The sequence below is a fragment of the Agelaius phoeniceus genome, chromosome 3 (assembly GCF_051311805.1).
Source record: "Agelaius phoeniceus isolate bAgePho1 chromosome 3, bAgePho1.hap1, whole genome shotgun sequence".
Taxonomy (NCBI): domain Eukaryota; kingdom Metazoa; phylum Chordata; class Aves; order Passeriformes; family Icteridae; genus Agelaius; species Agelaius phoeniceus.
In genome coordinates this window covers 50,789,804-50,814,130 of record NC_135267.1, presented here as the reverse complement: position 1 = coordinate 50,814,130, position 24,327 = coordinate 50,789,804, and the positions used below count along the sequence as shown (strand labels likewise).

Sequence of the window (24,327 nt, the reverse complement as noted above, 5' to 3'; positions counted from 1 at the left end):
TTTACTGCTGGGTGCCCCGGGGGGGACGGGCTGTCTGCAGGGCCCTGGGGGCTGCTGCTGGAGAGGCCACCCCAGAGGGGCTGTGCAGGGAAGCAAGCATGCCTGTCAGGAAGCCATCCCCTTCCTCTATTTGTAGAAGTGTGCCCTGAAGCGCTACAAGACAGGACATCTGCCTGCACAGCAGCATTGCCAGTGCGAGGGCCCTGTGTGCAGTGCAGCAGGGGAGGCCATCTTGTGTGGCGGCAGGAGCCTGCAGCAGAGGCCATCTCATGGCTGCCATGCACTGGGGACAGCGCGGAGCAGAGTGACACTGCAGAGACAGTGACAGAGACACAGACACTGCAGAGCCACTGATGTCCCTCACGGCTCGGGGGGAGAGCAGAAAGTGCTCATGGCTCCAGGGGGGCAAGTTGCGTACCTCCACCACAGAATATTCCGAAGGAAATGCACAGTACCTCGTACTGCCTGGTACTCTGTGTTTCTGTAACTCTGCAGGGTGATTGATTGCCCACAGTGTTCGGCACACAGTCCAGGAAAACCAAGAAAGATTGGACATGGTGGAGCAATTCCTTATTAGAATTTGAAGTATATATTGTGTTGTCAGGAAGCATTTAATTCCAGTAACTTTTTGCTAGTCATTTGCAAACAAATAGGTAGTGTGGTGGGCTGCACAGTGATGACAAGATCTTTGTTGCCCTGAACCAAATGGTGATTCTGTGATTCTTGTGCAGGTTTTGCCATAGAATTCCAGGAGATTTTAGGCTGGTTGCAGCTTGTCAACTATTAGGATATTTTGAGCTGAACACTGGAATGGAAAAGAAGGGCTAAAGATAGAGAAGAAGTGAGGAAATAGGGAATAGAAGGATTGGAGGGAGCTGCACATACTTGCTAATGAGTGGCTGTTTCCACAGTTGTGCAGGGGTTTTGACTGGCTATCCACCCAGTGTCTTTTTATTTCTTAATTTTTTTTTTTTTATTTCTTCCCCCATTTCATCCTTGGTCATCTTTGGGTTATCATTTTTTCTTAATGCTTAGAGGAAACAAAAAACTCATAAAGAAATTTAATTTCCTTAGTTTAAAGAAAGAATTTGACTCCACTTTCTGGGGCCATGAGCTAAATGACAACTGAATTTTTTTTTTTCCAAGCTTGTTTCGCAGCTCCAAAATTTCTGTCCATTTTAGTAGCTGATGTGGAGGAGGACCTGAATGGGTCTGTTGCATAATTTTGCAATCTTTGCCCCAGTTTTCAGTATGATCTGCCAGATCTAGTCTTTGTATGCTAATCCCTTTTGTTCATTTAACAAAGTTCTAAAACAAGTCACAATCCAAGCATGGGAAGCTTAGCAGAATCTGCTCCACAGCTCCAGGCTAACCCACCTCAGCACTGGTGGGATTTCTTTCTGGTAGCTGTAAAGTGAGTTAAATTACATGGTAGAAGTACATGATGGAGCTTTCCTGCTGGTTTGCCCTCTGTCCATGGCTCAAGCCACTGTGCTGGGTCCCTTTCTTTCACTCAAGTTTACTCCTGTATTTTAAGGAAGAGACTGGCTGAAGTATTTGATTCTTCAGGTTTGACAGTGACTGCTGTGAAGGAATTTGGGGAGTGGAATTTGGAAGCTGGAGCACTGGTGCTTGCAGATGGAGGCCTCTGTTGCATTGACGAGTTCAATAGTATCAAGGAACATGACAGAACCAGTATCCACGAGGCAATGGAGCAACAAACCATCAGTGTTGCAAAGGCAGGGTAAGTGGCATGTTAGCACACGTGAGAAAACAACATGAGATTTTTCTCTTGTTCTTACATGTTGGAGGGATGCTGATTAAACATATCTGTTTTCTTCATTGTATGCAATAGTTTTGTTGTCAACAATATTCCTGAACTAGACAACTCAGTATTTCATAGGACAGTGCACTAGACCAGAGGCTGCAAGCAATCAGAATAAATACATACCCTCTTCACTGCTGGGTTTCCAATCTACTGCTACAGGCCGGGGCAGTTTTCTACAAAGACTTTGCATCCTTTTTCTTGCCCTTTGCTGCAAGTGGTTGAATAATCCTATGTGAAATGAGAAGCTTTGTGACTTTTTTTGTTGCAACTCAGAAAGTGGGGCTTTGTTTTTCCAAAATCACAAAATCACAGAGTCATTAAGTTTGGAAAAGACCTCAAAGATCATCAACTCCAGCCTATGACTGATCACCACCTTGTCAACTAGACCATGGCACTAAGTGCCATGTCCAGTCAATTCTTGAACACCTTCAGGGATGATGACTCCACCACTTCACTGGGCAGCCACTTTTTCAGTGAAGAAATTCTTCCTCATGTCCAACCTGAACCTCTCCTGGCACAGCTTGAGGCTATGTCCTCCTGTCCTGTAAAATCCGGTAATATTGCTTGGTAACCAAAGCACATCAGGAGATTTCCAGGCTGCTGAATTTTGTATTTTGGGTGTGGCATAACTATAAACTCCTGGTTACTTTAAGTTCCTCCCTTTCTTTTTTCAAAGTGGTGCGTGTTCAAATTTTTTATCTCCCCCACTACCCCTGCCCACCACTTGGATCTTTAAGCTCATATTTCAATTTGTCAGTCATATGCAGCTCTTATTCAGGCCCAAATTATTTCCTGGCTGGTATTTCTGAAATCTCTGCTACTTAAAAGGCATCACCTTTTCCACGTTCCTTCTTGTCACCTTCCACTCAGCTCTTGCTCCAGTCACATCTTGGCTCCTCTAAGTGATCATATCCTTCCCTTATTGTGAGCATCTCCATCCTCTTCATCAGACAGCAGACAAATAATCAGAGAATATTCTGAGTTGAAAGGAACCCACAAGGATAATCAAATCCAATTCTTGAGTGAATGGCCTGTGTGGGGATTAAACCCACAACTTTGGTGTTTTTAGCACCATGCTCTTACCAACTGAGCTAATCTCAGGGTCATGTTGCTCTCACCTGGGTAGTTACCAGCCTTTGCTAGCTGGGCACAAATGCTTGGGATCAATATGGTCCTGTATCCTTAGTGAGACGGGGACATATTTCAGCTGAGTTCCTTGTTGCAGTTGTTTGGATTTGATAGACCCAAACACAGTTTGCTGACTTGCACATAGATGCCCAGTTGCTCACTTTTAAGGACTACATATAATGAGGAATTTTTTAATAGTAACTTAGCACACATAGGTTAAGCACCTTGTTAATTTAGAACTTATTTTGGTGCATGGGAGAATAAGGTTTTTTCCTGCTGGGTATAAGCTAGTGGAAGATCTGTGGTCCTTCCTCCCAGTTACAGAAGAACTTTGGACGTGAGGCAGCAGTTACTCAGGAGCTGACTAGAAATAGCTCAGTGACAAACCAAAGTTAGAATGCTTCTGCTGCTGCCTTACCCAAAAGGAGTGCATTTGGACTACTAGAGTAAAAATAATCTCTCCCCACATCTACAAGCACATGCTAGGACATAATGGTTAAGAGTGGAAAATGGCTGTTTCAGTTGGTATGGCTGCCATCACTGCTAACTTGGATTCATATTCTTGTTTATACACAGGAACAAAACATACATTCATGTCACATGTTATTTTGCTCTCTTAAAATATGAATTAAGCACAAGTGTTGCTTTCCAGCATTCAAAAGTGTTAGTATATTGTACAATCCTGCAATGCAATATTTATTTCTGAAAAGTAGTGTTGGTTTTCACTATTTAAGGATCTAGCTGTACACAGAGACTTATTTGTGGCAATGTTGGTTGGTGCCTTTTGGTATCCAGATCACTGTCTGTCTAGTTGCTGTTCTCTGACTGAAAAATGCTGTACATATAATAAATATTAATACAATAATTGTGTACATTGTTTAGCTCTTATGGTCTTTCAAGATAAGATGGGCTCTTTATAGGCTAAAACCACAAAAGTTTTTAAAAGCTTTGGAATCCTTTTCCCTATCCAATTTAATTCAACCATAATGTTCACCATACCTTTCTCCAGCTTGGTGTGCAAGCTTAGCACGAGGACAACTATCCTGGCAGCAACAAACCCTAAAGGCCATTATGACCCCAATGAGTCTGTCTCTGTCAACATAGCTCTTGGCAGTCCCCTGCTGAGCAGATTTGACCTGGTTTTAGTATTGTTAGATACAAAGAATGAGGAATGGGACCACATAATTTCATCCTTCATCTTGCAAAATAAAGGTAAGAGTAGTCTTCTTAAATCAGAAGGTTGGGTTGGGGTTTTTGTGGGGTGGGTTTTTTTTTTTTTTTGGTTGGTTTCTGGTTTTGTTGCTTGTTTGTTTGGAGTTTTTTTGTTTTGTTTTTTTTTTATTATTATTATTTTTCTCCATTTTTTAGTTTGCTGTTCTTGAATCTTTCAAATTAATCAGTGTTTATATTTTTGTCATGGTGGTTTTCTGCTGTATGGTTGTTCTTCAAGTAGATCACTAATTAATTAAGAGGGGTGAGCTGAGAACCCTCTACTTTTACTCTGGGATCATTTATAAGAGATTTCAGCCCAGGCTGCTCAGTAAGTGGATTGTTTCCATCTCAGACCGTTACGGTGTTTGAGCTGCAGATCCTACATGCCTTGCAATTGTACTTTCTATTAATCAGAAACTTGATTCAGGCAGAATAGCTCAGAGATGCATGTGCTGCAGGGCTCAAAGAATGAGCAATAGCATTCCCCATGTGGAGTTTGTGCTCTGGAATGAGGGAACGCAGTGTGATTTGATTCTGACCAGCCCCTTCCCCATCCACATCATGGAACATGGCTTCAATCCCCTTTACAGAAGAAGTGGTTAGAGGGAGCTTTTTCAGCTAATTTCCTTTCCTTTCCAAAATATTTGGAAAAATGTTCAGAATATGCCAGGTAGCTCTTGGCTCCAAAAGAGTAGGTAAAACAGCCAGAGGATGTGCATACACTCATGTAGCATCTTTCATTTTAAGGAGTTCCTGAGCACTTGGCACTGCCTGTACCATCTGGTGGCCAGTGAGGCTGACAGCAGTTCTCTAGAAATTACTGGAGGCTTTACTGTGGATTATGATATGGGAGGGATTGGATGGTGTGTAAAATTCTGCACTGGAATTTGACCAAGTCCTTGAGGACTGGCGTACAGACAGCCAGTGTGCCCCAAAAGTACAGTAATGTGCCTTTCATAGTCAGCTGTCTGTTTAGCAGGAGTTCTCAGGAAGAAGCTTGATGTCTGTTGTTACAGAATTACTGACAAGGGTGTTGTAATGCAGGCTGCCCAAGCAAATCAGAGAAGCTGTGGAGCATGGAAAGGATGAAGACCTACTTCTGCCTTATAAAATGCATACAGCCAAAATTGTCTGATGAGAGCAACCTGATCCTTGTTCGCTACTATCAGATGCAGCGTCAGAGTGACTGCAGGAACGCTGCCCGCACCACCATCCGCCTGCTGGAGAGCCTGATACGCCTTGCAGAAGGTAAGGCCTTGGCATTTCTATTTTTAGGCTAACAATTAACCTTTATGAAAGGAATAGAACAGTATAATTATAGCCAGTAAGCAGAGTAGCAGCTTTTCCATGGAGGTAGGGATAGGTGGTTTAAGTGATTCTTGTATGATTTTGTTTTATCCTTCTCATCTAAAGAGCCTCGGGGTTGGAGATTTTGTGTGAGAAAGGGTGGTACATTTAGACTACCAAAGCCAGTTTTAATTCTGACATTCTCATGTATATAATAAATATTAAAACCTCTAGAAAAAGTCACATTTAAGAGAAAAATCTCAGAAATTTTGTGTCTTTATGAGAGGCAATCTCAGGATTTACTTGGCTCCATTTGAGTCAAATATTTGTCCTACTCTGAAATTATTATAACAAGATAAGCATATTTTTAAAGTATTAACAATCCTAAAATTAATATCACAAAAAATATAACATATTTTTTGTTTCCTGAAGTATTAGTAGTCAAGCCCATATTTTGTCATATAATTCAAAAATTTCCAACTCTGACTTCAGAGTTGGAAATGATTTCATTTACAAGAAAGAACTCAAAGGAAGCAGTAAGTCTCTGCTTATTTTATTTTATAAAATGGTTTTATTTTATAAAATGGCATCTCAATATTTTCAGGATGAATTTAAAAAAATGTACTGTATTTTGTATAGCAAGCATAAATGCAGTGTAGCGCCTCCTACTTTAGATGTCTGCATTTTGTTCTCTATTTTGAGGGAAAGCCATTCTCCATTTAAATGAAAGACATCCCTAACTTTTCAAGATTCACATATAATTTGCCCATTCAGTGTTTCTTCCCTTCTTATCAGTTCATGAGATTGGGGCTTTTAGTAGGATTTTGTTCTTTCAAAGTATTATTTAGATGGTATTAACTAACCTGTCTTTCTATTGCTGAATAAGAACTGAGTGTGCTTCTATGGCCAATTAGGAAAAAGGCTTCATGTGGTAAATTATTTGCATTATATCTATTTACAAAAATCATTTTTATTTTGCTGAATGAAGAAAGAGAAGGAAGAAAAAAATAAAGCTATTGTAGAGAAAAGCATTTTAGATAATACCAAATCTCTGACACAGACCAGGAAGAGGAATAAATTTTTTATGACCTGTGATGAAAATTAGACCTTATTTTTTATTCTGTGGTGATCACATGTGTCTGTGTAGATAAGGATGTTTCATATCACGCCTGTTGTGATATCCAGCACTTTACATTTTTTAACTGCAGAATTTTAAGCGTCTTTATTCTGTCACTGTAACTGCAATTTGAAAATTACACCCCATTGAAAAACTAATCCTTCCAGTTTTTGTTGAAATTGACATTGAAATCAAAATCATTGTATTTATTTTTAAGTTATGCCCATGCATGATTGTTTGAGGGCTGAAGAAATTTGAATATCTTGTTCCTTCTAGTAAAAAAACCAAAAAATTGTTTTTTGACTTTGGTAACACTTGCTCCCATTTATTTTTGATAGCTCATGCCCGGTTGATGTTTAGGGATACTGTGACTTTGGAAGATGCTGTAACTGTAGTGTCAGTGATGGAATCTTCTATGCAGGTAAGGTTTCCTGAAGACATTGCCATTGCTGCAATACCACATTTAAGGGATTCAGTTTTACATGTAGACATGTGCCAGCTCCCTTCTTCTCTTTGGAAAGGATTTTATGGATTCATGCAAAGTAGGCAATCAGAGACCTTGGCAAGTCTTTTTTAGTCCATCTTGATTGTTAAAATCCTTAACAGAGATTATACTGAAAAACCTGGATTAGGATAAAGGCCTGCTACCCTTTTTATAGACTATGCAGTCTAAGTGAAGTTTTGGCATACTGTTGGCTTTTGGTATCTACATTTTAAAGACATTTTGAGACAGAAAGTGTGTATATATCACTGTGTTTAATAGCCTCTGACAGGTTTTTCTTCCACAATGTTATATGGTCACTCATTAATTAGGTATGAGAGAACCAAATCATTCTTTGGAGCTAGTTCAAACAGTTTCCTAGACTTACAATTTATTTTGCCATTAAATAATTTTAAACTATTTTGGTAGTATTAGTAAAACTCAGAACACTTAGAAGACAAATTTTATTCTTAGAAGCCTTAAAATTCCAAAACTTTGGTTGGTCTGTAACTCCTGCATTCCAGTTATCACATGGATTTATGTAATGTTTCTGTGCAAAAAGGCATTGAAAAAATGTGAAGGGTTAGATTTTAGTTTACTGTAATATTGTTATTAGGATGTTGAAAAAGCAGCACACTTAGAATTAGTAAAAGAAATGTGAATCTGAAAAAGGGGTTTTTTTAGTAGAAATATGGAAAATAATATAGACACTATTACTTCAGACAGAATATTTTTAAGATAAATAAATCTTCAGGCTTTGAAGGAAAAAAATTACCATAAGCAGATTATCCAAAGTTTTATGTATGGGGGTTTTTAGCACATCTGAAATGTTTGTGTTTGACTCTGTCAGAGATGGTGTTCTGCTACTACCACTACTCAGCTGACTGGCATGACCCAAAATGGCATTTCCTATGTTCTGTATAGGTTGATTTGAATATTTTAAAATTGAAACAGTTTTACAGAGCACCTGTTAGTTCAATAGGCCTGAAAGACTTTCGTGGAAGTAGATATGCTCCTTTTTTTGAGACAAAGCTCTTCAGGATAGATGCACAAGTCACATATGGCAGGTAGGCACTTGTGATCTCCCTTGTCCTTTCAGTGAGGGTTGAGAGACTAATTGCAGTTTGTGCCACAGATAATCTATTGCACAACATTGCAAATGGAATTTATCTCAAAAATACTACAGGGCCTGACCTTATTAAGTAGGAAAATTATTTCACTGTCTGCTGCACTTCATCTTGCACTGTTTTGAAGAACTGAGCTTTTCAATGACAGCACTGCATCAAAGTTAAATATGAAGCTGTTGAAACTGCAGAAGATACCACATTAGTCTTCATTAGCTGTAATTAAACCTGTAATTAACTAGATGGTAAATTGATGGGATGGTGGTTTTAAATTAATATGGTTTTGAATATTAGAACTCTGCAATACTGATTTTTTTTTTTTTTGGTAACAGATCAAAAAGTGAAACCTATGTATAGAATAATAATAATAATAATGAATGTATCCCCTGTGTGTCTCTCTACATGATCAGCACAAGTAAAAGTAAAAGAATTGTTTTAACTGTGGGTCACCATTTCATTTTCATACAGGCCTGCCCTCAAGGGCTGCAGGTTGACCTGGCCAGGGTCAACCCACTACATTGTGTAAAAGTTTTTGTCTAATAAGAGTCAGTGAGAAATTTCCCTGAATTATGACTGCAGAAGACTACCTGGGAGTACTTGGTATGCTTACCATCTTTGCTCCACTCTTAGCTTCTTATGAGCAAGTAGGCAAACGTGTTCATTTTTGCTAGGAAAGTGCAAATTTGAGATTTGCTATTTAAGGTCAGATTTTACTTTCCTCCTGATAAATATGAATTATCACTCAAGTAGTTTATTTTTGAAGGAAGTGGTTTATTTTATTTTAAAAAGATAGAAGTAGCATGCAAATTTTATTTTCAGAAACAGATTCCTTCTCTAGAAAAAAAAACAAAACCCCACAACATTTTGTACAGATACATCCTTTGTTTGCTGATTAATTGTCAGTCTCTAGAATGAAGTTGTAAATGAGGAAGTGCCAGTATCATTCTGGAAGGACTGGCTGCCACCTTTTAGCTCAGCAATCTCCCTCTTTGACACTGTCTTTGCAACTTCTAAAATAAGTCATGTTCTTGCCAGTATAAAATGGAAGTTCACAGTTCTTCTGTGACTGAGTATTTCTTGTGAGCTCTCTTGAGAAGGAAGACTGTCACATTTTCATCATCAACCAACTTCATTGGAGTTTTTTGTTTTGCCCTCTAATTCACCTTTATATTTCTCTTTCCTACTTCGTTTTTGTGAGCATATTCCAAACCCCCCTGGCTTGATTGTTTCTTTCCCTCATTTTCTTTTGCTAGCATCATCTCCCTTCTTCTCTTGGCCATGTTTCCATCTTTGGTTTATTCTCTTTCCAATCCCTCTTCTTTTATTCCTTTTTATAATTTGTCTTTCCATTCCTAGGCATTTTACACCTTTCCTTTCCACTAACTTTCCTTGTAACATTTTCTCTGTTTAAGATCCTCTGCCCTCAATTTGCAGTGGTTTTGTCATATGGTTTCCCTACTCTACTCAAAATGATATCTCAAAATCTCAGAGGGGCAGGTATCTCAGAGACATACCTGAGAGCATATGCATCTCAGAGCTGCAGCACAGGAATTAAGCTTCACAGCTGTCTTAAATTCACTTAGAATTTCACATGCACACACAGTATTTAAAGGAAGCTCCTTGTGATGGCCCAGCAAAGGACTGAAATGTCAGTGAGGGCAAGACATTATTGTAGCCCATGGCTGTACATCTCAGGATATACAACCACATAGTCCTCTTTTTTTCCACTGGGTCCCTAGGTCAGATGTTGACAGTACTCAGTCTAAAAGCAACTATCTTTTGTCAGTGTTTTGCTCAATAATTTATTTATTACCTTTTGTTGTAAAGGTAATATTCTCAATTTCTTAAAGTAATTTTCTTTGGAATTCATCTCCAGTGGCCTTGAATATTTCAGAAATACCAATTCACCTATCTTAACACAGTCCTTGCGAAGTGATGGGATGGTGCTACTCCTCTGATCTGGAGCTGAATTATGTACAGTCCAGAAGAAATTGTCCACTAGATCATACCAACCTGAGAGATGGTTGGGGCCCCAGTTTTAGAGTAGCAGCACTTGGAGGGTTTGAGCACGTTTCCTGTTGTCTGCAATTTCCTTCTGTGCACACGCCATGTCAGGATCCCACTTAAAGATTTATTTTCTTTCCTTTCTTGACTGGCTCTTTCTGAATCACAAGAACTGGAGCATAGCATCAGAGGTGGAATCTGGTCCTCCTTGTCTGCTTTTTATTGTTCTAACCAAGAGACTGAGTCTCTGCCTCTTTCCCTATGAACCTTCCTGAAGCAAATACAACAGAGGGGTTCTGCTGGAGCTTTTTCCATGCCAAGAGACTGGTGCTTCTATGTGGAACAAATCTATCATGTTTCTGAAGTGATGGCTGAAAAAAACCCCAAGTGGTAACCTCAGTGGGATGCATTAAAGGTTGCATGGACAGCCTTAATTTTAGCATGTTGTAGTCTTAGAGAGCTTTAATTAGCCACAGAGTGATGGTTTTCAGTGTAAGTTTTTTAATATAATATTTTAACATTGCAAAATGGCAGAACCAGAAATGACCACAATTGAAGACGTGTAATCCATGTGATGCCATAGGTAGCAATTTCTGGATCTAGAGACTTCATTGACTTTTGCTATTGTGCCCATGGCACTTGATACACATCTTGTTCATCAGTTGTACTGAGCTTTATAGATTAGACAGGAGTGGTAAATGCTAACTAATCTGTGGCAAAATAGAGGGTTTGTGGTGTGAGGTGTTTTTTTCCAAGAGCAATTAACTACAGAGCTATTCTAGATTTTTTTTTGTGGAACAAATCACTGAGCAGATGCTCTTTTCCCAGTAAAAATGAACTTCATTTTTATAAGGTACAGCAAAAACTGTCCCAGATTAGAATCAATTACAATTCACTGGAATTATTCACAAATAGTAAGTTACTCTTAAAATGCTATTCCAAAATATTTCTGCCTAATAGTTTACACTGTGTTGACAAGTCTTAATATCCAGGTCTTTTCCTTTAAGAAACTAGGAAAACCTAATTAAAACTTCTTTAGAAGTTTTTAAAACCTAATTAGAACTTCTTCAGTTAAAAAAATTCCTCACATAGGCACAATTTTTACAAGATATTTGGAAAATATCTTCAATCTTAATTTTCATTTTCAGTCATGATGTTCTCAAGCTTTAGGTGGACTTCCCATTCCATGTGTCAATAGAAATAAACAAGTATGAGTAAACTGCAAGCTTGATCATGTAATTGCTTTATGTTTATGACAATTTTGACCATGTGATCAGATCTAATAGGATTATTTGTGTGGATACAGTTAGCAAATATTTGCTACCTTAAGCTTTAAAAAATCTAAGGGAGAATTTCAGATAACATGTCTCTGTTGTTTAAATTTGGTGTTTAATAATAAAGGTAATTTCCTATTTTTTTTTTTTTAATCTCCTTGGTGCCATAGGGGGGTGCACTTCTTGGAGGCATCAATGCCTTACACACTTCATTTCCAGAAAATCCAATGGAGCAATACCGAACACAGTGTGAAATCATACTGGAGCGGCTGGAGCTGAGAGATCTTCTGCACAAAGAGCTACAGAGACTTGACAGGTTGTGATACACAAAGTAACAAACTAATTCAGAAGGGAAACAGAATTTGTTTCACAATAATATCTGCAAGGGATTCCTTTAGAGGACATAGATAATCAGGGAGATTGTTTTAAAGTGCATTCATCACAGATCATCACAAGATCTGGGTTATAGAATTTACAAATATTTTAATGATTTCCCAACTCATATCTCAATGTTATGCTCAGATAAGTTTCAAAAGTGCTTCTTAGAGTCAAAATACTAGATTATGTAGCTGAGCAAATAATTTTATATAACTTTTTCTACTTGTTTGGTAAAATACAGCAGATCTGCTTCATGATTTTTTAATCCACCTTTTGTATTGGGCTTGTCAGGATCCTTCCCTTTCTGTTAATGGAAAATGTAAGCCTGAATCAAACTTCTGTTCTTTTGGGTGATTTTTCTTTTTTATGTTCTGTACTTTTCACTGTTGCATCTCTATTTTTTAGCTCACTGCAATAACCTTTGGAAAACCTATTTTTTGGTATTAATAGAAAAATTTTAATGAAATCTTTCAAATTTTAACCTCAGAGAAAAACCCTAGAAGTGGAAGGAAATAAAACTAAAAAAAATCAAACAAAAACCCCACATTTTCTTCCTCAAATGAGATTAAGCTTTAAAGAAACTTGTTTTTCCTTTCTGTTAAAGGATGATAAAAGATTAATTTTGTTAAAATTAATGGAAACAGCTGGGAGAATTCACTTTGAATATTTTTGAGACTTATTTTGTAAATTATAGTAATGATGTGTTAAATAACCACAGAGTCAACAGAAACAGACGAAAGTGAGATATCTTCAACAGACAGACAAAAGCTAGTTTTAAAACAGAGATAATTTATAGGGGTCATAGAAATGCAGGATGGGATGGGAGATCAAATACAAAGAGAGGATCAAGGCTGTGTTTGACCTTCCTGGCAGGAGCTCTCATTATCTGCTCTGAAGCTTTCTAATGATGAGGATTTTCTGTTGCCATTCTATAGTCTCTTCCATGATGCTCCACCCAGTGCCCATAAAGGTTTTCCCAATATCCCACCAAATGGCCTCTGCTGCAAATTAAGCTGATTTCTTCTTCTCTCAAGCAGCCTAGGGAATGCTAAATTAATGTCCTCTTTAAAACGACCCATTCTGTATTGCAAGATTTATTCCATGTGTTCCCCCTAAACTATATTTCAAGAAAACAAGCATGTGTCATATATCTCATCCCTTCCTGATGAGTCATATAATTTCTGCCACATTCCATTTAAAAATTTAAGAATATACATGTTAGTAAACAATTACAGTAATTATTCTAAATATGTCTATACATGTCTACATAGTGTTATATCTCTCCCAGAGCAGAGAAACTGTTTAGCAAAAACCAGATTGCTGTCTGCCTTGGAAAATACATGTTTAGGTACAATAGACAGAACATCAGCTATTCTGAGATTGGAGAGAACCCTCACTCAAGCACCTCTGTTGTTTTGGAGGGCCCTGATAATACTGATAGCCACAGACAGTGATAAATAAGTTTTATAAGTGATTTGAGATGCTTTTATTCTTTCACGTTTTTGACAAGTTGAGTATATAGTGATTATGAGAGAAACCCAAAAACAACCACTGTTCCAAGTAATACCCAGGTTTTCCATTCTAGTAACTCATGTGAGACTTTACCTGGCTCAGGATAAGATTGAATTAGGTTCCTGTTCTAGAAGATAGACTTACAGAATGTGTAAAACCTGTAAGGGACTCTAGCAATGATTGGAAGTAGTGCAAAGCTGTTTGTGTCATTTTTATTTTTTTCTGTTTGGTTTCCCAAGGAAATGTAGTTTAGGTTTAGGTTGCTTTCTCTGTCCATCTGCCTGCCTTCTGCTGGGGACACTAAATTCTGCCACTTTCTCTCAAAGGTGCTGAAAGATCACAGCTTGCAACACCAGCTTTCAGAGCTGTGTGTGAAACTTAATAATATATTTTGTGACCTACATTATTTGTAGCTTTCCACCAGTCATGCATGTTATGTATCACTAATGCAATGAAGAAAGAAAAAGGAAGAAAATTAATTTGCTATTGGTTTGGGTTTTTTTTTTTATTGTATAGATTGCAAAGGGAAAATTCATTCCAGCAGCAGCCTGAAGAAACAGATTTCAGTACTACCACAAGGTGCTCAAATGAGGGTGCATTTGGGCAGTCAAAGCAAAGGTCTCAGTCAGAACCTTCAAGTCAAGAAGGGGATAACTCTGGGCCACACACACCTTTACTTGAAGGCAGCTGTGAAGGGAATATTCATCTAGAACCCTTGTGCAGCCCAGCACATGCTAATAACAAAAATACAAGCAGCCTGGCATGGTTTGACAACCTGGAAGAGAACAGCATTGATGCTGAAGAAAATTCTCAGAGGAAGTCTCATGTGCCCAAGATATCTCCAAATAATTTGTCTTCAAAAACTTCAAGTTCTGAAGAAAGCTCTGCTTCAATACCAAGGAAGCAAAATGGAATAAGAGAGTCACCAGCAGCTGTGGATCTGCATGTTCCTCTGAACCAAAAGGACAAAGTTTCCAAGTTAAGGAGGAAAAGGACTGAAGAACACAACTGTTCTTCCTCAGAAGATAATATTGCAGAGCCAGCACCAAGTGCTAGTGTGCAGGATTCAGTTATTAGACAACATGCGTCTAGAAGCTGGAAGAGGCTGCACAGGGAGAAGTCATATGGATTCTTTACAAGTACACAGGACCCTGAGGCAAAGGCCCTTCCTTCTGTATTACCTGCCTCTGGCCTGGCAGATCTCTCAAGTGATGCAGATTCTGTGCTAGGAGAAGAGAACAGCACATCAGTAGCAGCAAAAAGTACAGCAGTTTCCATAAGAAAAAGAAGTAAAGATCAAGTAGTGAAGGAAACAAAGGTCGTGAGTTCCCATGAGCAAGAAAGTGGAAGTCCCCCAGCTGCTAAATTAGCTAAATTTTCTTTCAGACCAAGGACAAAGCTTGGTCATTCTTCAGAGAAGACAAATGAAGAATTTTCTCATTTACCAAGTGAGACTATTTTTAAGCCAGGAGAGCAGGTCCAGGGAGAGCAGCTTCCAGAAGAATGCTGCCCACCTGAGAAAAGCAAGATGACATTGACTCGCTTAGGAAAATGTAGTTTGGAAAAAGGATCAATTGATAATAAAGCGGTAGAAGAGCAGCAGAGTCGGGCCTTAGGGACAGAGACCAGAGAAAGTGCAGCAATATGCTCTGATGTCAGTTTTGATGCTGTGCCACCTCCACCCCCTGAGAAGAAAAGGGAGGCAGAGGAGAAACTGGGTGGTCCAAGCACAGGGAAGGTGCGCTCCAGCACATTAGCTAAGCTCTCCACCTTCTCCTTTGTATCACGTCCTGAGGCAAAATCAGAAACCTCACCTGCTGTTAAGAATGACACCAGCAAGGAAAACCACAGCCCATCACTGCAGGTGCACGTGAGCAATCCTAGCAAAAGGAAGAGTTTTGCATTTGGAAATTCTAGAACAGCCAGCGTGGTCACAAAGACATCTCTCTTCTCCATAGCAGAGTTGGATGATGCTACATTAGATTTTGATTGGGATAAAGAGGTTAGGAAAAATCCAAGCACGTAAAATTTCTATCCTCCCAATTATTTAACATGCAGTTCTTCTGAATCTTCACTCTTCTATCACTTGTATCCATGGTTTTCAAAGCATTTAATGGAACCATCCTGGACCTATGAACATCTTTCTTTAAGGGCCATATATTTTACATAAGCAAGAACTGTGTGTGCTGCAGGCCTGATTTGGCTTTTAGTTTTCTCAACTCTTCCCAAGACTGTTTATCTCAGTTCACTGTTTTGATTGAACTGATGAACCCTAAAGACTTGTGTGTCCAGAGTGAGTGATCTTGCAGAAGAGCAGTCTTAATTGTCCTTCCAAGTGACTGTGCCACTTTAGAAAAATTATGGCACTCAAGCTATGTTGTTATATTTTGTTCATCTGTATGTGCAATTTGTCTCATAATGCCTCAGCATTACCAATATTGTGATCTATCATCATGCTATGGTAAATGTTTCTGTATTATGAATATCATGACAACTTTGCTTCATCTTTGATTTGTCACACAGCTGATGTTGAAAACACAGATTGAGAGCTTTTGGTTTCTGATTTTTACTTTCGGTTTTAAATACACTGGTTTAGATATCTGTGTCTCTATTCTAGGTCATTTTATCAAAACTCATCTCTGTAATAAACACACAGTTCCCCACTGCAGAGACAATGAATTTCAGGTGATTGAATGGGAGTTGTCAGTAACCAGGGTAACTTTAATGCAGGCATTAAGCCCTGGCAGATAAACTACACTTCAAACCTAGCAGCACAGTGAAGAGCTTCCCTAGTGTAGCTGAGTTCTGAGTCAGATAATGTTTATTTGGATATTTTAATTATTATTAGAGTTTTACTGCATCTGATCTGTAGTTTGTCTTCTGTAGCATGCTGCATCTTGTGCCATACATTTGTCTGATGGGAAGTTAATCTACTAATGCATTCCATATTTACAGAGAAAGGTAAGCCTTAATTTTCTTCTAGTGACTTGCTTGGTGTGTTTCTTCTGTGTTTGAATTCTCTGCAGAATATTCTTGTTATAACCTGCAAGGTAAACAGAGAATGGAGGGGTTGCTTACTGCACAGTAAATCCCTTGGGAGACTTGCTAGCAGAAAGACCTGATTCTCTCTTGATTTGCTTAGAAGTAGCTCATTTGAAACCAAGTGAGTTAAAATACTGCAGAATTTCAGAGAATTGAGGGAGTGTGAGGCCCAAGTACATCAGAGTGGTACAGGAAAATTATGAGAACACTAAGGGTAGTGTTGGCTTACTGTTCAGAGTTCAGCAGAATGACAGAAACATTGCTGTCCAGACTGATTGTGTGGTAGTTCTTCCACTGAAAATGTGCCATCGACCAAAACAAGTGGAATTCATCCACCTCCCTCCCAAAGCACAGAGCCACCCTATCATGTTCCTCCTCATACCTATGCCAGGGTGAGGTTGATGTGCACCCATGATCTATTGCCCATGAAAATCAGACTTATCCTATGGGCTGCTGTGTCTGCCCTGAAAGAGGGGTCAAGGATTCTGGACCCATGAACATTTGTGATGGTCTTCCTACTTGAACATTTTGCATCAGCCGCTTGCATGGTGATCTCTTTTGCAGTCAGAAATTCTCTTTCCTAGTTTTTAGGTTTGATGGATGTTACTGGCTGGCCAGTGCAAAATAGCTACTGTCTTTACTAGCCAAGCTTCCAACCCTAAAAATTATATGTTTGAGCACATTAGGACAAGTTTGATAATGCCCTGGAGACTTTCCAGACTTTCTGGAAAGAGCATGGTTGGGTCAGTGTCTGCTACTTAGATATGTTTTTTAGGCAGCTAAATCCAAACATAGCCTGTAGAATTTAGGTAGAGTGAATTTCTCATTTTTCATAGTGTCTCACTGGTGATTAGTTTTTGTGGGATAATATGCTAGATAGTGTATCAGTAAAAAAGAAACTTTTCAGGCTCCCCTGATTAGAAGTAATCAGCATAGTACTTTAGGAAATGGAACTGTGATTCTTTGCTGGGCAGAGGTTTTTGAGATTTCCCATTTAGAAGCAAAGGAGGCACAGGAATATTCCACTGAGCTTGCAGAAAGGCCCATCTTCTCTACTGTTGGAGGAAAAGTACTGCTGCCTTTCCAAACTGTCTGCAAACAGGTCATATTCACCCACATGTGAGGGATAAGCTACCAAAGAATAAATTTGGAAAAGCAGATACTGCTGAGATTGTTCTTTACCAGACCAGTTGAAATACTGCTGTTGTGGTATTGCTTCTGATTCATAGCATGAATTCAGAGCATCCAAGATAAATGAGGAGCTCACAATAATAAGAAAATTATACCTGCTGTTGATTTACTCCCTCACTGTTGCCATTGCTACAGAATCCATCAGTGCTTTCACAGGGAACGTTGCTAACTTCTTTCCTTTCCCGATATAAACCAACTTCCCCCACAAATAATCACAAGTTTTAATGTTTTGGAGTGCTACAATAGCCCAATGAAGGGAGAATTTAAAGCACTATGGCAGTAGCAGTCTGCTGGGCTAACATACAGATGAATTTTGAGTGCTTTGTGCAGTCAAGGGGCAGATGAGTCACTTCCTGTCAGCCTGTCTTCCTGGGCACACACTGAGCCATTATCTGTTTTATCACTTGCCTCTCTGAGTCTATGGTCTATCAAATCAATTACTATACTTAATAAAATACTCTAGTATTTTATTAAGCTGTGTTCATGGAAGGAGAGTATACACTGCCTGGTCATGCAATGTCAGTGCAGCTCCCTCCAAAGCTCCCCTGGGAGGTACTGCCCATCCTGTTTAAGGGACTTCTGGAGCAGATACCTAGTTCTTAGGCTTGTAAAACAGCCCAGAATAGAATCACTTGCCATGTAAACATCTTACAAAAACAGCCTTCAGTTCTTTCTAGCAGTATGAAAATTTTAAACACATGCCACAAAAAATATGGCAGAAGTTGAACTGAAAAGGGAGTGTGTGCCATGTGGCTGAGCTCCTCTGCTAACATGTTCTTGTGCTGACCTCCAGCCAGTCTTATTCCCCTTTGTATGATGCTTTTTATTCTAAACAGCTGGCAAGCAGAAGAAAACCCTACATGGCTGAGCTTTCTTGTTGTTCATGTTTTTCTTAAGTGGTCTGAATGTTGTGATTCTTGTTGGCTACACGAGTTAATGAGCTAAATATCATAATGTGATGTGCACCAGGATTACAAAACCAAGTGAGCTAAAGACAAAGCAAAGTCAAACTGAACTGAAACTTCTGATTAGTGGATTCCGTGTGAAGAGATGTCCCAAGTGAGGATATAAAATATCCCATTCTAGAGAGAATGTATTTATTGATGGGAAGATGAGGGAGATCGAGTATTAAGTGCTCTCTATTTCATGTGAATGAGGCAATAGCTTCATTAATAATGAATAATAATTATGTCATCTCCCTTAGGTATCTGGTATGCCTTTGTTTATCAATACTTTTCTTCCTGTTAGACAGAAGAATATTAATAGTTCCAAGGAATAACACTGTCCTTTACTTAATAAGGAGCACAGCTATTTTAGAAAAGAGTAAAAATGTGGTTTTTGTCAAGTTTGACTATTCTGAGCCAATATGTGCAATTACAATTGTGCACATAATATTTCTATATGTGTCATTGCATAACTACATACACAATATATGCATAACAAGGGCATATTGTTTAAAAATTAGGTGTTATTGTACAAATAAGATGTATTGTGCAATGCCATTTAGGAAGAGATGTCCTTTGGAGCAGTGACTTTTCAATCAGTCACATTTCTTAATTTGAACTCAGTAGTCATGAGAGAATTAGCATGTGTAAAAAGGCAAGGAAAGAAGTATGTGTCATCACAGTCCCCAGCAGAAAAGCTCGTGCAAGCCTGCATGACCATGATCACTCACAAGGTGTTGGCACCTTCTGAATAGCAGGTACCAAGTTCCAAATCATCCTGTTACTGCTGTCAACATTATTCCAACTCCATTCTCCCTGGCAACTGAAAGCAGGGGTGAAGAACAGTGGGAGCTGCAAGTTCCCTGATGTAGTCATCTTCTGTGTTCAGCAGCATCCTTATGTTGCTTATCTTCATTGCCAGATCCTAGGTGAGTGCACCACATTTTTCCAAAATGTTACTTGTCTTTCTCTGGAAAGGTTTTCTTTCTCCATTCAAGGCACCTACTCACCACAACCCACTGTTCATCTGTCAGAACAAAACATCACAAGGAAGAAAAAGAACACTTCTGTAGCTTGAACGTGAGAGAGGCAGTCAGCAACTTGAGCAGCTGCACCTGCAGCTCTGCTTCTAGTCCATCTCAGTGGTCTGGAAGCACAGCTCCACTTGAAGGAATCATGCAGCTTCACCAGCTTCACTCCCACTCAACACTACCAGGACAGCAGCTTTACTCCATTCCCACTTTCATGGGATGAGGAGGTGTAAAAATGTCCTTGAATGCAAAGGTCTGTGTGCTTTACAGCTATGATTTTTAAGAGGTTCTTTTGGATCACAGATTGACCTCAGAAACATTTGTAGTCAGAGTTAGAATGAATTTCCTCTAAACTGTCCCCTGAATTTCCCTACAGTATTTTTGGTAAAAAATACATTTACAGCATCTGGCTTATAGTTTCTGAATACTTATGTCTGATGTCTCTGCTATACGCTATAGCTAGTGATTAACAGCATCACTGAAAGATCTTTTCCTGGTTTAAATAAATAACAAAGACCCAAGCCAAAATTATTTTAAATACACCGTAAAATGTTGGAAAGATCGAAAACTTTAAAGTCGCTAGTGTGTTATTCCAGTTTTTGCTTGAATAAGAAAGAATATTTCCAGTGACCTCAGTGGGATAATTTTCTTATAACCTTCACAAGATTCAGCTCAGCACCATGTACTTTTGGGTCCATTACCCAGCTGTCAAAATTCAGAACTAAGTACCTTTCTAATCTTTTGAAAGAATCCTTTCCTTCAAGAAAACTGGAATTGAAAATATTCCACATTCTCTCAATGAACATAGAGAAAATAGAAAGTTTTTTTTTCTATATTAGCAATTAAAGAAATGTAAATTGAACTGTTAAAAAGTAGAAAGTTTAAGTTCCATCTCTAATCACCTCTCAGTGTCACTGAAATGATGATATAATCTAATATAATCATTAGATTTGAAATTACCTTATTCTGTTAAGTGTTACCTTGATTTAATCAGCCGTTCTTGTAATTACATTATTGCTCTCCCATTAGTATTTTATCAGCCTTATTGAGACCTGTATACCTCCACTGTTAACATTTTTTTTGTAGGATACAGTTGATGTGCAGACCTCAGGCTGGTTGGAATTTATGGCAGCTTAACTGTGAAACCAGTGTGGTTTAGCTACAGGAAAATGGGAAGAAAATTTGTACAATCTATTTTCAGACACCATTCAGAAAAAAACTGGATATAATGAAATTTTACCTTTTAAAGTTAAGGACTCTGAGCTCTCTTTAAAGGTAATGAAGACAGTGAAAGCTGAACAATACCTTGGACAAGGCCTGTTCCTGATGTCTGAGTTCTCTTTGTTGTTTGGCTGGTTTTTAAATGGGTGCACATGAAATACCCATGGGATTGTGTTGTGTGGCACAGTGAGCTGTCTTAGAACAGCAAACTCTCAGCTGAAACCCTTTAGTGCCATTTACATACATGACAGCAGGAAAATTTTTTTGCATAAAAATAAGATAAGTTCTCGACCATGTAACAGTTAAATGAAGTGATTTAAGGATGAGTTTGTGCTGTTTTGTGCAGTGTTTTCACGAATTCTGGCTTCCTGGTTTACCTTGTTTGTACTTAGTAAGGCAGACTCTAACATGTATAAAAGCAGTCACATAACATGAATGCACACATATTAGGAATCTGTAGAAAAATTGAGTGATAGGGATATATGCTCCCACTAAATACTTGCATGACTATGCATTTGCAAGTTCTGAAACTAGACATAAAAAACATTCTCTCTTTGTGAGAGGAATGTCATTTTTCTCCAATATACATCAGCTACCATAGACACATGCTCCAATAAGCTGTGTAGTAACTTTATTTTTTTTTAATACAAATACCTGAAGTTAATTATTTAAGTGATAACGAACAATCGGAGAGAAGGAAAAGTGTTTGCCTGAAAGTTGCCACAGAACCAGCAGAGGGAGCTCCAAAATTTCAATTATTTTTTTGTTGAGGGAAACATCCTTGGAGCCGACTGTTGAGAAAAATACTCATCAGTCACTGAACAGGATGGCTGTCTGCACTGCTTCTTCCCTGGTCCCAGGAATCACAAGAGCAAAATTATATCACATTTCCTTGGGTAGGAATACTCTCCTGACGTGCTAAAAATGTAATTTAAAAGATCTCTGAGTACCACTGTTTCTTGGAAGAAATAATCATAGTATAATTGTAAGAATCTCAAATTGTCAAAGGATATGCTAAACTCTTTCTTAATATATTGCATGTCAGCACTGCCCTCGTTACCTGAAACCATTGCACTTAACAGTAAGCCATGATGAAGACACAAACTTTGACCTTAAATACTCTTTTCTAAACTAAGCCATATGATATTTAAACAGAGTGCCCTGGCCCAGGTCACACCATGATTTCTTATTTTTAGAATTAGTTCCAATATTATGAGTGCACTGAAGGAACATGGAGCATGGAGTCAGCTATGGAGTGCTTTCTTCATGTGCTGCATCAAAAGAAGAGTGGCCAGCAGGTGGAGGGAGGTGATTCTCCCTCCTCTCTTCCACTCTGGAGAGACCCCACCTGCAGTGCTGCATCCAGCTCTGGGGCCTCAGCTTATGAAGGTTCTGGACCTGCTTGGAGCAGGTCCAGATGAGGCACAAAGATTTTCAGAGGACTGAAGCACCTATCCTATGAAGGCAGGCTGAGAAAATTTGGGTTGCTCAGCCTAGAGAAGAGAGGGCTCTGGGGAGACCTTAGAGCACCTTCCAGTAGCTAAAGAGGGGCTGCAAGAGAGCTGGAGAGGGACTTGATACAAGGACAGTAGTGACAGGACAAAGGACAAACTGAAAGAGGATAGATTTAAATCAGATATTAGGAAGAACTTCATCACTGTGAGGGTGGTGAGCACAGATTGTCCAGAGAAGTTGTCCACCAGAAGTGGGTGCCCCTTCCATGGAAGTGCCAAGTCTCAGCCTTGAGGCTGGATGGAGCTTTAAGGAATGTGAACTAGTGGAAGATAATCCCTGCCCATGGCAGGGGTTGGAACTAGATGACATTTAAGATATCTCCCAATCCAAGCCAGTCTATGGTTCTATAATCTGGCCAAAAAACCTAATATACCTCAGCAGTTCTCCCTGGCATGGACTCACACAGACTTGGACGTTTGGGCATTACACCTTCCTCAGCTCCAGGCAAGAAACTGTCCTGACCAAGGAGGAACATAACTGGAAATTATTTCACTGTCAAAATCTCAGACTGAAAACCCAGGTGGTTGCACAATGAGCTGGTCAGGTGTTCTCCTGATCTCTTTGCTAATGCAGTTAGCAAATGCTTCTATCCTTAAGTATTTCTTTCAGGAAAAGGAACTGGAGAGACAATAAATACCCACTCAGCACAATGTATTATCACTGGCAGCTGCACAATTTAAAGCTCCTTGTCAGCAGTGTCCAAGGCAAGGATGGCTTTGGTACCTCTCATCCTTTCCTCAATAACATGCTTATGCATTAGCATGGGCATTAAGCTGATTAACATGAGCTTAATTGGTAGCAATCCAGGTTTGAGCTGAATGCTCTTGAAAACTTTCCTTGAATAATATGGTGGGAGACTTTTCCTCTCTCTGTGGGAAAAAAAAGTTATTCTCTTTTTCTGATAGCAGCCCACAAAAGTTTCTGAGTTATGCTCAAACAGCTTTGACCAGTACCATAATCCAAGATCTTTAGAGGGGTATTGCCAACTTCTCTGCACCATGTCTTTGCCAACTTCCTTCTTCCAAGTTAAGACAGTAATAACATACTTTCTGTACCTGGTAATATTTATATTTCTTTACTCCTGGTTTCTGGAGAAGTAGCTACCACTCCCGAGCTTTTTGCCGGTGGCCCGTGAATGTTTTGGCTAAGGAGTCTGTTACTGACCCCTAATGCTTCCCTGCCTTTCAAATACTTGTTTGGTGGGTGATTAAAACTCCACAGAATTCAGCCAGTTTGCTCCCTGCCACACTTATCTAACACCCCCAGAAGTGATGACAGTCAGCTCATCAGCAAGGCTGGGCTGGGACCTCTGGGATCTGGGGACAGAATTATCAAGGCTTTTGCCTTGCACTAATGTGAGGTGTAAATTGAAACTCCAGCATCTGGATTGTATCTGTAATACAATCCTGGTTCCTTTAACTTCAGTTTAAAAGTTTTCAACAGTTCCTTAATCAGTGGGCCTTCACTGCTTTGCTGGCAGTTCCTCCCAGCAGGCACCTCTGCCCTGCTGGCTGACCTGGCTCTCAGCTGTGCTGGGAACCAGCTGTGCCTGCTGCTTTGGGCACTTCGTGGTCCAAGCTCCAAGGAGCAGGGCTGGGGAGCTTGCCTGTATCTGACACTTCAGCACAGGTTCCAGACATTCAGGGGAGGTTCAGGTCGGACATCAGGAAGAATTTCTTCACTGAAAGGGTGGTTAAGCACTGGAATGGGCTGCCCAGGGAAGTGGCAGTCACTACCACTGGAAGTGTTCAAGAAATGACTACATGACAGTGCAGTGGTCTAGTTGATGTGGTGGTATTCAGTCAAAGGTTGGACTTGATAATCTTGGAGGTCTTTTCCAGCCTTAGTGGCTCTGTGATTCTGTGTCACATCCAGGTGCAAGCCTGAGGACACTGCAGATCTGCCCACCAGCAGATCCCTGAGGAAAGCTTGTGCAGGTGCTTCCAGCACAGAGTTAGTGACAATAGAGACTGTGGCAGTATCAGCACTGAAGGTCTGAAATTAAACAAGCATCAGCCTGTCTTGGGAGGGGACAGTG

At 39.4% G+C, this 24,327-nt stretch overlaps 1 protein-coding gene across 1 annotated transcript in view; it reads left to right on the top strand.

Annotated features, from left to right (window-relative positions):
• The window catches only part of MCM9 (minichromosome maintenance 9 homologous recombination repair factor), a 48,248-nt gene extending 32,623 nt beyond the window's left edge, over positions 1–15,625 (top strand). Inside the window, exons 7-12 of the mRNA XM_054630061.2 lie at positions 1,570–1,744; positions 3,966–4,168; positions 5,213–5,416; positions 6,911–6,993; positions 11,626–11,771; positions 13,862–15,625. Of these exons, the coding sequence (XP_054486036.2) occupies positions 1,570–1,744; positions 3,966–4,168; positions 5,213–5,416; positions 6,911–6,993; positions 11,626–11,771; positions 13,862–15,371 (2,321 nt within the window). The 3' untranslated portion in view covers positions 15,372–15,625. The remainder of the gene's footprint in view (positions 1–1,569; positions 1,745–3,965; positions 4,169–5,212; positions 5,417–6,910; positions 6,994–11,625; positions 11,772–13,861) is intronic.
• The last annotated feature ends 8,702 nt before the right edge of the window (positions 15,626–24,327 follow it).